Source organism: Galeopterus variegatus, unplaced genomic scaffold (assembly GCF_000696425.1).
Source record: "Galeopterus variegatus unplaced genomic scaffold, G_variegatus-3.0.2 Scaffold761, whole genome shotgun sequence".
Taxonomy (NCBI): Eukaryota; Metazoa; Chordata; class Mammalia; order Dermoptera; family Cynocephalidae; genus Galeopterus; species Galeopterus variegatus.
Genome location: NW_007726872.1, coordinates 228972 through 243850, shown reverse-complemented (window position 1 = coordinate 243850; position 14879 = coordinate 228972). Strand labels below are relative to the sequence as shown.

At 52.1% G+C, this 14879-nt stretch overlaps 1 protein-coding gene across 1 annotated transcript in view; it reads right to left on the bottom strand.

Annotated features, from left to right (window-relative positions):
• Nucleotides 1–10013, bottom strand: part of LDLRAP1 (low density lipoprotein receptor adaptor protein 1) — a 13060-nt gene extending 3047 nt beyond the window's left edge. Inside the window, exons 1-6 of the mRNA XM_008572163.1 lie at nucleotides 9916–10013; nucleotides 8995–9107; nucleotides 6747–6861; nucleotides 2039–2111; nucleotides 1610–1693; nucleotides 926–1056 (exon numbers count right to left, since the gene is read on the bottom strand). Of these exons, the coding sequence (XP_008570385.1) occupies nucleotides 926–1056; nucleotides 1610–1693; nucleotides 2039–2111; nucleotides 6747–6861; nucleotides 8995–9107; nucleotides 9916–10011 (612 nt within the window). The 5' untranslated portion in view covers nucleotides 10012–10013. The remainder of the gene's footprint in view (nucleotides 1–925; nucleotides 1057–1609; nucleotides 1694–2038; nucleotides 2112–6746; nucleotides 6862–8994; nucleotides 9108–9915) is intronic.
• Nucleotides 10014–14879: the final 4866 nt, after the last annotated feature.

The following is a 14879-nucleotide window of genomic DNA, read 5'->3' as shown; positions in this document are numbered from 1 at the left end:
CTCGAGGGACACCCGGGTAGTCCCCAATAGCCAAATGGACTTGACATTTGTTCAAGTCCCTCAATGTTCCAGATTTTTAAAAATTAAAGAGATATGACAAGAAGAGTTAACATGAGATCCTGCAATGGATCCTGGACCAAAAAAAGGACATTGGAGGAGCAAATGGAAGCATGTGAGTAAGTTCTATAGGTCATCTAGAGTGTTGTGTCAGTGTCGGTTTCCTGATTTTGATCTCTGTGATGTGGTTATGAAAGATGGCAACATTTGGGGAGTCTGGATGAAGGGTGAACAGCAATTCTTTGTACTATTTCTGTAACGAAGTCTCAAATTATTTCCTGGCAACATTTGGGGAGTCTGGATGAAGGGTGAACAGCAATTCTTTGTACTATTTCTGTAACAAAGTCTCAAATTATTTCCAAATGAAAAATTAAAATTAAAGAAAAGTTCGGGTTTCTCTGGGAGATTCTGTGGGCAGGGAGAGGTCATTGCCTTCATTGAGGGGATGAAAAAACTGAGACACAGAGAGGTCAGGGGCCAGGGTGACAACTGCCTGTGTCTCTGGCTCCTCATTCAGATGGCTGAGGGGGGAGGGGTGTTGGGAACAAACTGCCACACCAAGAACAAGGGGGCCTTTGGCTGGTTCTGTGGTGGGCAGAGCCATGGATGCCCAGGCAAGAGGCCGGGCATTGTGAGGAGACAGCTGTGCTGGGAGCCAAGCCTGTTGGGGATGCAGTCCTGGGTTCAAAGGGGACATTGTTTACCTCTATACGAGGCCTGGGCACTGCTGGGCTGGGTCTGATCCTCCCAGTGGCCCACAAGTCACAGGTGCCAGGGCTTGGGCCCTGGAGCAGCCTCAGGCTTGTCCAGAGATCAGGCCAAGGCCCACTGAATCCTGTGGGAGTCCCTAGGCCACAGGACCACTCACCCAGACAACACCGCTGCTGCTCAAGGTTTGCGGCCGTGGTGCCTCATCCGTGTTAGTGGTGTTGGCACTGACCGTAGACAGTGGGGCTTTGGCCGTCTCTTCCAAGTCCAGCAGGTTCCCAGTGGCGACCACTGTGAGGGGATCTGGTCAGTATGTTAATGGGAAAAGAGTCTCTTTTTCCCCCAGCCCCATCTCCTGACCCCCTCCTGGAGCCTCCTTGGCTGTCCTAGTCCCAGCTACCTTCTCAGATGCTGCCTTAGCCAGGCCCATCACCCGGATCACCCAGAGCCCCACCCTGCACCTCCCTCCCAGCAGCTGGACCGCTGCCCACATGGGGAAAACCCATTCCCCACCAATGGATTAGACTGAAACTTTTATATTCACAATAGCTAAGTTTTTTAAGAGATCACAAAACACGATGTAAAGTGTATAGAGATGTATACATATATTTATATGTTTGCACAGAAACATATCTAGAAGAACAAGCACCAAGTAATTTTTTTCCCTTTATCCACATTTTCTAATTTATCTATAATGAACATATATTATTTAACAACAAGAAAAATTAAAAAAAAAAAAAAGAGAGAGAGAATTTGCTACAGCCCAGGAGGGAGTGGGCCCCTGGAGAAGGACAGACCCAATGCCAGGCAGGCAAACCTGGCCCCTCCCCTGCCCCAGACTCACGGCTCTTCAGGGAGGGGGTGCTGTCGCAGCATGATCCCAGGATGTCTCCTCCCTCTTGGCTGGCTTTCTCCCTCTTCTCTTTCTCTGTGAAAAAGTCAGAACCTCAGACCTCAGCACTCTGTCCCCAGCAAGCCCTGGGCAGGGGTAGGCTGTGGCCAGTCTCAGGGAGCAGTTTTAGGTCTCCCTAAAACTCCAGCTGGGTAGAAAGAAATCTTGCAGATATTGTTTAATCCTCACAAGCACCCTGGGGCAGGGAGATGGCTGTTGTCATTTTTTCAGATGGGGAAACTGAGGCTCAGAGAGATGAAGAAACCTCTTCAAATTACAAGCCAGGTAGTGGGTGAGGCTGGCAGTCAGTCCAGGTGTGACTCCAGGGCCTTTATGTCTCCCCATCCCCACCCCCCTACAATGCTGATGAGTAAGACTCACCTTCCTTGGACACCTGCCAAAACTCAAAGGCGACTTTGAAGGCCTGGGCTACGGTGAGGGTGACAGCTTGTGCCTGCAAAACAGGAAGTGGGTTCGGGGAGGGGTACAGTGTCAGCCAGGGAAGAGCATGTCTGATCTGCAGGGCTGGGGCCCTGGCTCCCTCCCTGCAGCTTCTCTGGGCTTCATCCCAGGCTCTGGGATGCCTGAGGGTGGGGAGCAGGTAACCAAAGCTTATAGAAGCTTGTGGAAGTCCCAAAGCTTATAGCTATAGCCAAAAACATCTGGCTTCCTTCTGAAAACCCTGTCTGAGAAAAGAAAGCACCAGCATCTTTCAAGTAAGTTTAGCCTCAGCCCCACTCTCTCCCCTCTGCCAGACAACTCAATTTAATTGAGAAATGAATCTGTGGCCACTGACTTTAAAACTCTTTTTAAAAAATTTTTTTAAATCTCTAAACAAGCTGACTGATCTGTGCCAATTAAACTTCACGAAGAATAAAATCTCATTTGAATGTCTCCGTCATTTACATTTTTGATGGAAGTACAGGCGCTTTATGGCAAAACTTAAATATGGTAATTAAGTATGAAACTCTTCACAGCTGTTTACAATTTAAGCTGTCACGTCTGAATCAAGTTTAATAGATCCAGTTACCACTGAGAATTGCCCATGAACTAAAAATATGGGCTAATTACCAGCCAAGTCAGATCACTATGCACCCAAGCAAGGGCTGGTCACCCAATGCGGCAGGGACATGGAAACACCATTATTTTTGCCTGCAGAAAATCTGGGGACACATGCTTATTCTGTTTTTGTATAAATCTGCTTGTTCATTTGCATACATTCCCACCCTTTTGCCCTGAAGTCCTAAGCTGTAAGTTAAACCAAATATAACTCAAGATTTGGACATGTACAGGTGGCTGCAAGACTAGGCTGGGCAGGGACCAAAGGGGGTGGGCCCTGCTTCCTGGGGTGGCTGCAGGAATCTGGGCACCAGCATTAGATGGAGGGACCGCTTGGGCCTGCCTGCCAGCAGCCTTCCTCCCTGCATTCCTCAGACTAGTGCCTATCCCCCTCTGAGAGCCTCTGACCTGTTGGCCGGTCCTATTACCCTGACTGGGTTCTACCTCGCCCACTCTGTCGTGTTCCTGCCTTGTTCCCAGTAACTGAGCTGGTAACCACTCAAAGGGGGCCAGGTACTCAGACGAAGTCAGGCCATGTGCCTTCTAGCAGCCTTGCTGCCCCAGGAGTATAAATCATTTCATAGAAGTGCCCACGAATGCCAACAGCCACAGCGGGGAGAACAGCCCTGTCCCATACTGCTGGGTAGAACTGGGGGTGTCACTTTGCTTACTACCAGTTGAGGCTGAGCACCTGCTCCACAACCCTGAGGTTGTCCACCTTCACTTGACAGCCCAGAGGCCAAAGTGCTTGCTGACACCTCCTGGTGGGGCAGATGGAAACAGTTCTTTATAGTACAGTAGCAAGGAAGGGAGGCCTCAGTGGTTATGCTGCCCCAGAGCTGAACTGGTGGGTGACCCAGAAAGGAACCCCTTCTCCAAGCTTCTTGCTCATTCAGGCAATCCAGCAAGGAAAAGTGGGAGTATGGAGACCCTGAGCAATGGCCCCATCAGCATCCCAGCCCAAGGCCCCAGGCTGGCTCCAACAGGCCACCCACCCCATGTGCTTGTAATACCTGAGTCACCTGAGTCCTCGACAGCCAGGGCAGCACTTTGTTCTGCACCTGTGTGCTTCTGCATGGGTTAATTCCCGTGCTGGCATGTGCTCGCCTCTCACCAGCCCTCCCCCCCTTTCTCTCAACCTGGCAAACTCCTACTCACTACTCATCCTTCAGAGCCCAATTCAAAATGTCTCTGTCTCTGGGAAGTATTACTGACCTCCAGTGAGATTTCACAACCTCCACCCTAGGACCAAGCCCCCTGTATTTGTTACTATAGCCAGGCTCTTCCATGGCCAATGTCTTTGGTCCCCAGTGCCCAGCACAGGACTTGGGAGTCCCCAATGCACCAAACATCTGTGCAGGAAGCTGCCAGCAGGTGGGTTACAGAAACTGGGGCATCCAGTTTCTCTTCTGCCTCTCCCAAGCAAACGTCCACTAAGACCTGAGAATCTCAGGATTTTCAGACACAGCCAGGCTGCGAGGCCATCAGCACACTGCCAGCCTGGGCGGTGCATTTACACTGCACTGGGCTGGGCTGTCTCTTGGAGATGGCTCCCCAGGGCCCCCTGAAGTGGGGAGGCCCAGTGGCAAAGGGTGGAGGAGAAGGATCAGCCACGATCCAGCCAGGCAGCCCTGACCATAGATAAGAAGGTGCTAAGAAAAATGAAGAGCGGCAGTGTCTAGCAGGAGCCCTTCCCTCTGCCCCATCAGGGCTCTGCTATCAGTGGCCCAGCAATGGCCCGGCTCTGTTTTCCTCAGAACAGATCTCTTGGCCTAGGGCAGGCTGATTTCATTTGATCCTGTCTGAAGTCCTCTGGCCCTGAGCCAGGCCTCCCTTTGAACTGCTGGGCAAGCACCCTCTTTCTCTTACTCCCAGACCCCCATCCCAGCGGAAGCCCCTGCATCTCAGAACACCCCTGCCCCCAAGGCCCACGCTCTGTAGCAATGGCTGTGGGCCAGCTGTCCTGCCCAGTGCTTGTTCTGGTCAATGGGGATGAAAAGACGAACAATGGGGACATAACGAGCTTGTATTTTTAAGTCTGTGTGGCCTCCTAAGAGACAAAACCAAGAGCTACTATCTGTGAAAAAGAGGCTGTCAAGGGAGAAGCCAAGGCAGCTCAGAGCCCTAGGGCATCACAAAACCCTAGGTGAGCAGCTGGTGGCGACACTGAGTCTGCAGGAAAAAAACAAGGTGTAAAAAAAAAAAACCCAAAAATACCCCTGGAGCTTTTCAGAACAATCCTTGAAGTCACTGAGACGACTTCCTCATTCTGCTGATGGGCAAGCAGCCAAGAGAAGGACAGGGTTTTATCCAAGGTCACACAGTACATCAGCCAGGATCAGACCCCTAGCCTGCCTCCTCCCACAGAACCCCTCCATGACACTTGCGTAGGCTGAACCATGCCCCCAGCCAAAGAGGGCCACGCCCTAATCCCTGGAACCTGCGGATGTGACCTTACATAGCAAAGGGGCTTTGCAGATGTGATTCAGCTAAGGATTTTAGGATGGGGAGATTATCCTGGATTACCTAAGGGGTCCAAATGTCATCGCAAGGGGTCTTGAGAGGGAACAGGAGAGTCAGAGCCAGAAACAGCAACGTGAGGAAGGAAGCGAGAGGGAGAATGGAAGACACTGCGCTGCTGGCTCTGAAGACAGGGCCACAGCCAGGAACCAAGGAGTGCAGGTGGTCTCCAGGAGGCAGAAAAACAAGGAAATGGATTCTCCCCTGGAGCCTCCAGAAGAAACACAACCTTGCTGACCTATTTTAGATTTCTGACCTCCAGAATTGTAGGGGAATCTATGAGTGTTGTTTCAACCACTATACTTGTAGTTATTTGTTACAGCAGCAATAGGAAGCTTAGACAATACCTAAAGTGTGCCCTGATGAGTAGTAGGAAGCTTGGGGCCACAGAGACTATGTGATGTCCTTGATGTGTCCTTTGATGATGGGGGAGGGGAGAGGATCTGTGTCCTTGGCTCCAAGCACCCTAGGGCATGGGGACAGGGGCTCTGAGCTGTCAACAGGCATTAAACAGATGCCAACACTCAATCAATAGATATCAGGAACCTCCTACAGGGAGGATGCTCAGATCCCGGGTACCTCAGAAACAAACAATTCACTGCCAAACGTTGACCCACTCCAGCTCCTTGCTCCAAAACTCAAGACAAATTCCCAGAGACCACCAAGGTTCTCAGTCATCCCAGCCAGAGGTGGCCAAGGGGTGGTCTGGAAATGGGACAAGAAGCTCTTGGCTCCTCAGTCATGCAGGGAGGAGAAGGAATGTGGGTTTAAAGCCTCACTCTGCCCCTGGCTGGCTATGTTATCTTCAGCAAGACAGTTGGCCTCTGGAAGTCTGTTTCCCCATTTAAAAAAAACAAAAAAAAACACAAAAACCAAAAAACCAAATGTAGTAACAGTTCCCACCTCACAGAGTTCTTGTGAGGATTGAATGAGAAAATACCTTAGTCTAGCACTAGAATGGGCATGGACTAGGGACCAAAAAATGGCCACTTTCCTCCCTGCTCTGGCTATGGCAAATATAGTCCTTTGAGGGCTCTCGACTCTGCTTTCCACACCAGGCCCCTCTGACCTCCAATCTCCAAGGACTGATCCTTACAAGGCCTGCACCCCCCAGACCATACTAATGACAGTAAATCCAAAAAAATCTCAAGCACAACAAATCATGTTACAGAGAGAAAGGGGCCCAGGGGACATGGGCTAGTCTCTGCCACAGCCATCAGCACCCACTTGGAGTTTTCAGAGATTTCACACTTTTTTTTAAATCCAAAAAAATCTCAAGCACAACAAATCATGTTACAGAGAGAAAGGGGCCCAGGGGACACGGGCTAGTCTCTGCCACAGCCATCAGCACCCACTTGGAGTTTTCAGAGATTTCACACTTTTTTTAAAGTGATTGTCCCCTTCGGATCCTGCCTCCTGCACCAGACAGATGCCAACACTAAATCGGGCCCCCAAGAGCAGGGCTGCCAAAGCAAGGCTAGAGCCCACCCCAGCCCACCCTCCCACTGACCATCTTCCGCTTGCTGCAGAGGAAGGCATGGCACTCAAGGTTCTCACTGTGCTGGCTCTGGGCGATGTATGCAAACACCTTGTCGTGCATCTTGTCTGCTGTACAGTATGAGATCCTGAAAGGCAAGTGGGAAGTATCACCAGACCTGGCACAGGGGCCTGACCACATCTGGGATGCGCCATAGGGCATCTCCTCCAAGCAAGTCTGCTATTTCCACTCCACCAGGGCGAGACTCTGGAGATCTAGCCTTGGCCATGAGGCCTGGCATCCTATGCCACCTATGGGGGAGGGACCCAGGGCTGGAAGTCCTGGGGGTAAAGACCAGTGGAAGGGCACTTTCCCTCTCTTTCCTTCCCACCCCACACTGAGCTGCATCCCAAGTAGTAATGGCTGAGCCCTTACTGCATACCAGGCAATGTGCCAAGAGCTTGTAGATATCACTTCATTTAATTCTCAGAGCTACTCTGTGAGATGGGTTCTATTACTCTCCCCACTTTTCAGATGAGAAAACTGAGGCTAAAGGTCTGAGACCACAGAGCTAGTGGCAGAGCTGGGACCTAAACTCACCTGTGGGGTCCCAGAGGTTGTAATCACTGTCATGCTGCCTCTTAAGGACTTGTGCTGACTGGATGAAAGCAGAAGCAGGACACTGCCGTGTTCCCTGACACCCTTCACCTGGCCTCCCCTTGCCTGTCCTACCCTCCGATCCATCACATGAGATCCAGTCCTGTCTCTCCCAGGGTCTCTGGGACCATTAGCAAGTTCTGGAGCTGTGGCCAGGGGTGGAAGAGCTGGAAATGGGATGGGGATGTGTAAAGATGACCCAACAAAGAGCCCCAGTGGGTTTGGGAAGAGAGACACAGCAGCTCTCTCTGCATGGAACACCCCCTCCGCCCCAATCTCTATCCACAACTGTGGTTCCCCTGAGCCCTCCGTCTTCCCATCCTCTCTCACTTGTCTGATCCCTCCGTGCTGCCTCCAAACATCCTCGGAATCTCAATCAGGACAGTAGCTGGCAGCCCACAAGTGAGATAGGAGCTCAGCGGACTCACTCCCTCACCCGTGTGGACCCAGCTTCAATCACAGGGATTGACACCACTTAAAAATCCCAGGGGAGCAGAGGGAGGGGGTGCCAGGTCCCTGGCTGCCTCTCCTCCATCCCAGGGGTCCAGCCTCCTGCCCTAAATGCCACTGGGTCCTTGGTATCAATCAACTAGATCCTGCTATTCGTCAAGCCCCAGGAAGGTGCTACCTCCCCAGGGAGGCCTTTCCATATTTTCCCAGGCAGACCCCTCTTTCTCTGCCCTCTAGGGAAACACTATCCTCTATTTCCTATTTCCTCTCCTCCATTCCCTACTAGACTAAAAGCTCCTTGAGGGCAGGGGCTGGGTCAGATTCCTCTTCTAGCACAGACCTTGGTAGAGCAGGTACTTGGAAAATGCTGGTTAAAAGAAGGCGGGTAAAATCAGGAAGATGAAAGGAAGACAGCAGCCAGAAACTGTGAACCATCCCCCCACTACCACCACATCTACCCACCCCAACTACTGGCTTGTGCTCCAGCTGGCAAAGCCACCTGCTTGGAGACAAAGCAAGAGGATGGCGGGATGCCTGGCAGATGGGAGCCTGCTGGACAGAACTTCGGCCTGGGTGTCCTGGTACCAGTTCAGCCACTACCTCATGCTGCAGCCTCCTTAGGTAATTCCCTTTCTGGGCCTCAGCTTCCCCATCTGTAAAATGGATCTGGGCTGTCCCCTTCTAGTCTTGAAATCCTACCACTGACCAGCCAAGAGGGAGGTGGGAGTAGCCTGCGGCTCCAAAGTCTCCCTGGCACCAGCAGGCCCACTAACGCTCTGGCCTCAGACCTTGCCTGAGGCCTCCCTGGGATGCCTGGCCAGATGCCCAGAGCTGAGCTGTGGTGTTCACAGCAGAAGGAAAAGGCAGCATGCTGGGGGAGTGTGAGTGGGAAGGGGGTTCTAGGCCTTATCAGGCCTCAGCTGCCCGCTACAACTGGTGATAATGACAGCAGCAACTGCCACTTAACTGAGCATTCACTGTGAGCCAGGTGCTGTGCACTTAGCGTTTCCTAACAGCATTGCAGGTCAGGATCCACTCCCATCCCCAGTTTACAGATGAGGAAACTGAGGCTCCAAGGTCATCTAGGTTGGAAGTGGTAGAGCCTGGATTCAGACAGGACACTCCACCTACCATCCCAAGTGGCAGAGTTAGCCAGTCCCCATGCTGAGCATACCTGTAAATGGACACATTCTCAATGAGCTGATTGGTGAGGTTGTCGGTCAGGATAATTCCCCGTGGCGACACCTTGAGAGTCACCTTCTGCAGCTTCTTCCCGCTGGCCTTAGCCTTGGGGACAGACATGGGTCAGAGGAGCCTGCCTGCATCACTTGAGGCCTACCCTTGAGGGCTACACCTGATGGCTCCAAGGACCCAGTGCAGGGCCTCAGCTCAAGCGACTAGCAGGCGCTGGGGGAAAGACAACTCAGCCAGCACCCTCTTGTAATGAAAGTAGGAACAACTGCTGCTCACTGAGCACTTGCTGCTTGCCACACACTGGACCTCAAGTTATCCACAAAGTCAGGAGGACAGACTCTCATTCTTCTCCCCAGGAGGAAATGGACTCAGAGAGGGTAAGGGACTTGCCTATGAACACACAGCTAGGAGGGACCAGAGACTCTGAGCATTGAGTTGGATATCACAACCAACAGGATGACTCCCAAGGACTTTGTTCCACCTACTGCACCTGCCAGGCCCTGAGATGAAGGATAAAAGGCCACCAAGGGAGGGGAATTTAAAGGGCTCTGCTTACTTGGAGCTGGGGGTAGGGCAATCTGGATTCTGATGGGCTACCCTGTCTGTCAGGCCACTGGGCAAGTGGAGAAGTGACAGCAACATTTCTACCCTCCTTGCCACAAAGTGACCAATGCCTAGGCAGGGAGCTGAGTTGGTGGGGAGGCTGGATGAGGCTGTGGCCACAATGACTGGGGAGGAGGACACTGACCTTGACCCCACAAGTCCAACGGCTCCCCTCTACCAAAGTCCTTAAGCTGAATGCAAGGAGACTCGGGGTAACAGGCTGGGGACAAGGGGCATCTCAGGAGAAGCTGGCCCTTGGCTCATGGCTACTCCATCCCCTCGTGACTGGAGCACTCACCGTAGCCACAATCCTCTTGACGGCGGCGGCTGACAGCTCCTCGCCCTTGGGCTGTTCCACCAGCGTCATACCCAGGTACTTGAGGTTGAAGAGCATCCCCTCGAGCAGCGTCTCCCGAGTGTCTGTCCAGTTCTCAGGCAGTTCTAGGCAGGGCAGGACAGGCCCTCAGACCCTGCTGGGCAGGGCCACCACCAGCAACACCTCTCACCAACCCCCAACTCCTAGGAAAACCCAGCAAGGGGCATCGGGGTCCTCCCCCCACCATTATTTTTACTTTGAATAAAGGGCTACTATTTTCCAGTACATACCAAGTACCGTGATATTAAGCTTTACATGCAGTTTTCATTAATCCTCATGGGAACCTAAGAGGTGGACACTTTCATCATACCCACCTACAAACAGACACTGAGGCCCAGTGAGGCTAAATCACATAACAAAGTCCACAGAGCCAGTAAGTACAAGAGCCAGGATTTGAGCTATGTTTTCAAGTCCAGAGCCCAAACTCTAACCTCAACACTAGCACTTGCTGAGGGTAAACCATACCATTTTCCACCAAATCTTTAGTGCAATCCTGTGAGGCAGGAATTATCCCCATTTTATGGAGTAGGAAACTGAGGCTCCGAGAGGTGAGCCAGGAGACAAAAGCCACATACAGTGAGTACAGGGTTGGAGTCAGATGAAAACCTGGGTGGTTCCCAGAGCCCCAGCCTGCACTTCTTTCCTCCATGTGCACATCCAAGGTGACCAACAGGTTCGGGGGAGTGGGCCAGGAAAGAGACAGTAACCCAGGGAGAGTGGGCCTGGAGTAAGGGGCAGTGTGGAAAGAGGGAGGTGATGTCTGAGATGATGTCATGTCAATCTGGCAGACCTGGGTTCGAATCCTGGCTCTGCTTCCCACCCTGTGTGGTCTCAGGGAAGTCGTTTCTCCTTTTTGAGACTAACAGTGCTTGACTCTCTGGGCTGCAGCATGGCACAGAGCAGGGTACACGGGAAGGGTCCTCTGCAAACTCTGACCATGACTGATGTCAGGAAGGTTGCAAAATGAGGGGAGGAGCCTGGCTTACTGTGTGGGGAAACAGACCAGGAGGGAGAGTTGGAAAGAGGCTCCCACCCCACCCTACCCATGTAGGAGAGGGCAGAGCTACATGAGGGGAAGTGCAGGCCTCACTGAGGGTGCACCCATCCCCTGGGTTCCTCTGTGGGAGTTGAGGCCCGGGGGCACCACACCACTCAGCTGGGAAGCACCGAGGCTGGAACAGGAAGGAAGGCCTCCAGGGACCCTTCCAAGCCCCCATCACTAGGATGAGTGAACACCCCACACTCCGCTTGTTAGGACCCTCTGCCTGTCCCTTATAATCCCCGCACACATGCTGTACTTGCAGGACATAGTCATTATGATTGCACCCATTTTACAGATGAAAAACTGCTCTTCAGTCTCTCTTATGATCTTGTTAAGGGTAGAGCAGGATCCAGACAGGAACCTGCTGGATCAGCCACCAGAGTGGTGGACAGCGCCAGCTACCCTAGACCATCCCCTGTGAGGGGACTGGGAAAAGTCCTGTGCCCTCCCTGTCTCCTCCTGGGGCCTTCTGTACTGGCTCTGATGGAAAAGCCACAGGAAGAAAATTTAGCACTGGTTCCAGGGCAGCTGAAGCCGTGGCAGGGCTGCAGGCTACCCCTACAAGGCTCAACCTGGCTCTGGGGTTCCTACACCATCAGGAATGGAAACTTGGGCTCAGATGGCAACACCAGGTCCATTACACAGTCTGGAGCCCTGCTGCCCTTCCTATCTCCTCGCTTAGAGTCCTAGGCCTCCAGGGGCTCTGTCTCCTTCCTCCACAACCAAAGGAGCATTGTATACCCATATTTCTCTGGATTTGCTGCTCAGATGGCAACACCAGGTCCATTACACAGTCTGGAGCCCTGCTGCCCTTCCTATCTCCTGGCTTAGAGTCCTAGGCCTCCAGGGGCTCTGTCTCCTTCCTCCACAACCAAAGGAGCATTGTATACCCATATTTCTCTGGATTTGCTTTAAGCAAGCCACTGTCCCTCTCTGAGACTGTTTCCTCACCTGAAAGAAGAGTGTGTGAGTGTGTGTGTGTGTGTGTGTGTGTGTGTGTGTGTGTGAGAGAGAGAGAGAGAGAGAGTGAGAGAGAGAGAGAGTGTGTGTGTGTGTTGAGGGTGAGGGAGGGTCAAACGGCAACTTACAGATATACCCAGTTCTCCCCACCCCTTGAGATCCAGGTAAGCAGGGACTTACTGACTAGTTGTCCGGAACCTGGCATGCAACTGGCACTCAATATATGCTGAGTGGAGGAATGACCTGGGCAAGCCCATCTCTAGCTCTGGCCTCTGACCCACTGACTTCCAGCTCTTATCCTTGGACCTCCACCCCAACATGGGGCCAGTCCCCCACTGAGATGATTCCAAAGCCCGAAGTGACTCCATCCTCCGTCCCATTAACCACGAGCCTATTCCATTTAATCCTCTAAAAAGAATCAAAGTCCCTGAGGTGTCCCAGTCCTATGTTGAGTGATGGGGCCCTGGAGCAACTTAGACATAGGCCCTGCTCTCAAAGAAACCAAGAATAACAACACCATCATCAGGGTAAATCAGAGCCAATCAATCATGTAACAAAGATACCACGATAATAAAGCAGTAGCTATCTCCATGACTTCTAACACTCACAGTGACCTTGCAAGTAGGCATTCTTTCATTCCCATTTTACAGATGAGAAAACTGAGGCTCAAAGGACTGCCTCAAAAGCCCAAGCTCCTGACCATTAGACCACACTACCTTCTGCCTTAACATGAGGTAAACTACCTTAATTCTAGCAAGAGATTCCTGGAACTAGAAGTATTTCCTCCCACCTGGAATTAGGTATTCCTAATACCAAAGGCTTCCCCTCAGCAGGCCAAAATACTCAGACCACCACTTTTAACCTGAGACTCACCAAAGCAAGGATGGCAAAATGCTGCCACGCCTATCACCTGTGTCCTTGGCAGACATTACTAATTGATTGCCACTCTATTTCCCCAATTGTTTTTTAACACAGGCCCCAGGCAGACAATACCAATCTATTAAGGGTGGACATGTTCATCTCATTATCCATTCCTGCTCTAGGGCAAACATTCTTCCTTTCCCCACTTCTCATGTCCCCATTCTCCCATTTCCTCCAGCTCAGCCCCTTCCTGGACTCTATCCAAAGCCACTTCCGCTCCCTGCATTCCAAAGGGCCAAAGCTTTCCAAGGTCACTGGTGATCTCTTTGTTGTCAAAACTTTCCCGAGTCCTCCTTGACCTCTGAAATGTTTGGCATTTTTCTGCATTCCTCCTTTCCTGGCCTGACCATTCTCCTAATCTACCACTTCCTTGTAGACTGACTGCCACTCATCAGCCTCAGAGACCCTCTGCTCAGATCCCTCACTTGATAGATGATGCAACTGAAGCACAGAGAGGGATGGGACCTGTGCAAGGTCACACAGCAAGTCAGACAAACACCCCCACCCCTCAGTCCACCAGTCCACTATAGGCAATTCCCACAGTGACTGTTGGGAGAATTTTACCCAGTCTCCTCTCCTACAATATCCCTACATACACACACACACACCCCACCCCACCCCCTCAAGAAGCTCTGACCAAGCTTCTTCCTCATAATGTAACATTTACTTTCCAACTTCTGTGCCTTTGCTCTAGTAGTTCCCTCTATTCGAAACAACTTTCTTCCCTTTGCTTGATCAAAACCCCACACAGCCAGCCTCTTCCAGGAAGCTTTCTCTGAGGCAGTATAGCCTAGTGGTTAAGAGCAAGGGCTTTAATCCTAGAATCCCAGTTCTGATGCTTCATGTCTGAGTGACCTTGAGTGAGCTATAATTATGTGCCTTGAGCCTCAGTTTTCTCATCTATAAAATGGGGAAACAGTCCCTGGCTCATGGGGTTGTTTTGACCCTCGGATTTGATGATAAAATAAAACGCACTTAGCAGAGGGCCAGGCCCATGGTGGGTGCTCCATATGCCTTCTGATGGGCATCATCCCTCCTGTCCATGGGTGGCTTGTGCCCTTCTCGAGTGTGCATCTCCTTCTTTTCCTCACTCAGCTGCATCACCCACCGCTAAGCAGCTGCCTACACCTACACACCCTGGGTATTTCCCTTGAAGGACTTGCCGTTCACACTTGCCTCCCTAGGACCTGGAATGGAGAAGGTGCACTCCTGCCCAATGCTGCTGTCCAGTCTCATCCTACTTCTCCCTTGTCCCCCCATCTCTGTCACCTGGTCCTCCCAGGCCCAGCCTAGACACTCTTTTCCTCTGGGAGCCCTGTCTCCTTTCTTGAACTTCTATGCATGTGACTCACCTCTTCCCTGAGGTGTATGGTTTCTGGTATCCACACCCTCCCCACAGAAACCAGCACCTGGGAGCACTCAATAAAGACAGACATGCCTGCCCTGCTCACCAGCCAGCCACCTCAAATAGGATGCAGCAGGGCTGCATGCCAGCCCAGCTGATGGCTGGAGGCCACAAGCTGCTTCAGGAGGAGCTCCCAGACGCCCCCAGGGAAATACAGGCCTGAGTCCACAGCCCTGTTCCGGTTTCAGTTATTTTTGGCCCTGTGGTGGGTAATGACTGTGCTATTTTAATGTTGCAATTTTACAGATGACCTGCTGCCAGAGTTAGCTGGGGACAGACCATATGTCCAGTCTAACATACAGCTGTGAACATGTGCTCTTTCCTTGCTAAGGCCTCTACCCCGGAGTCAAGAGCTGGGCAGGGTGCCCCTGTGCCCCTTCTGCTGCCCCGGGGAGACCTAGCCTGGCTGGTATCTGCAGCACCAGAGCTGCAGCCAAACCCATGGGCCCAGGGGAGCCTCTGACCAGGGCCCTGGCCTCCAGCCTGGTGGGGAGATGGCCTCAGATGCCACTGAGTGAACATCTTGGAGGGGCTCAAGCTCTGCCCTGACCTCGAGTG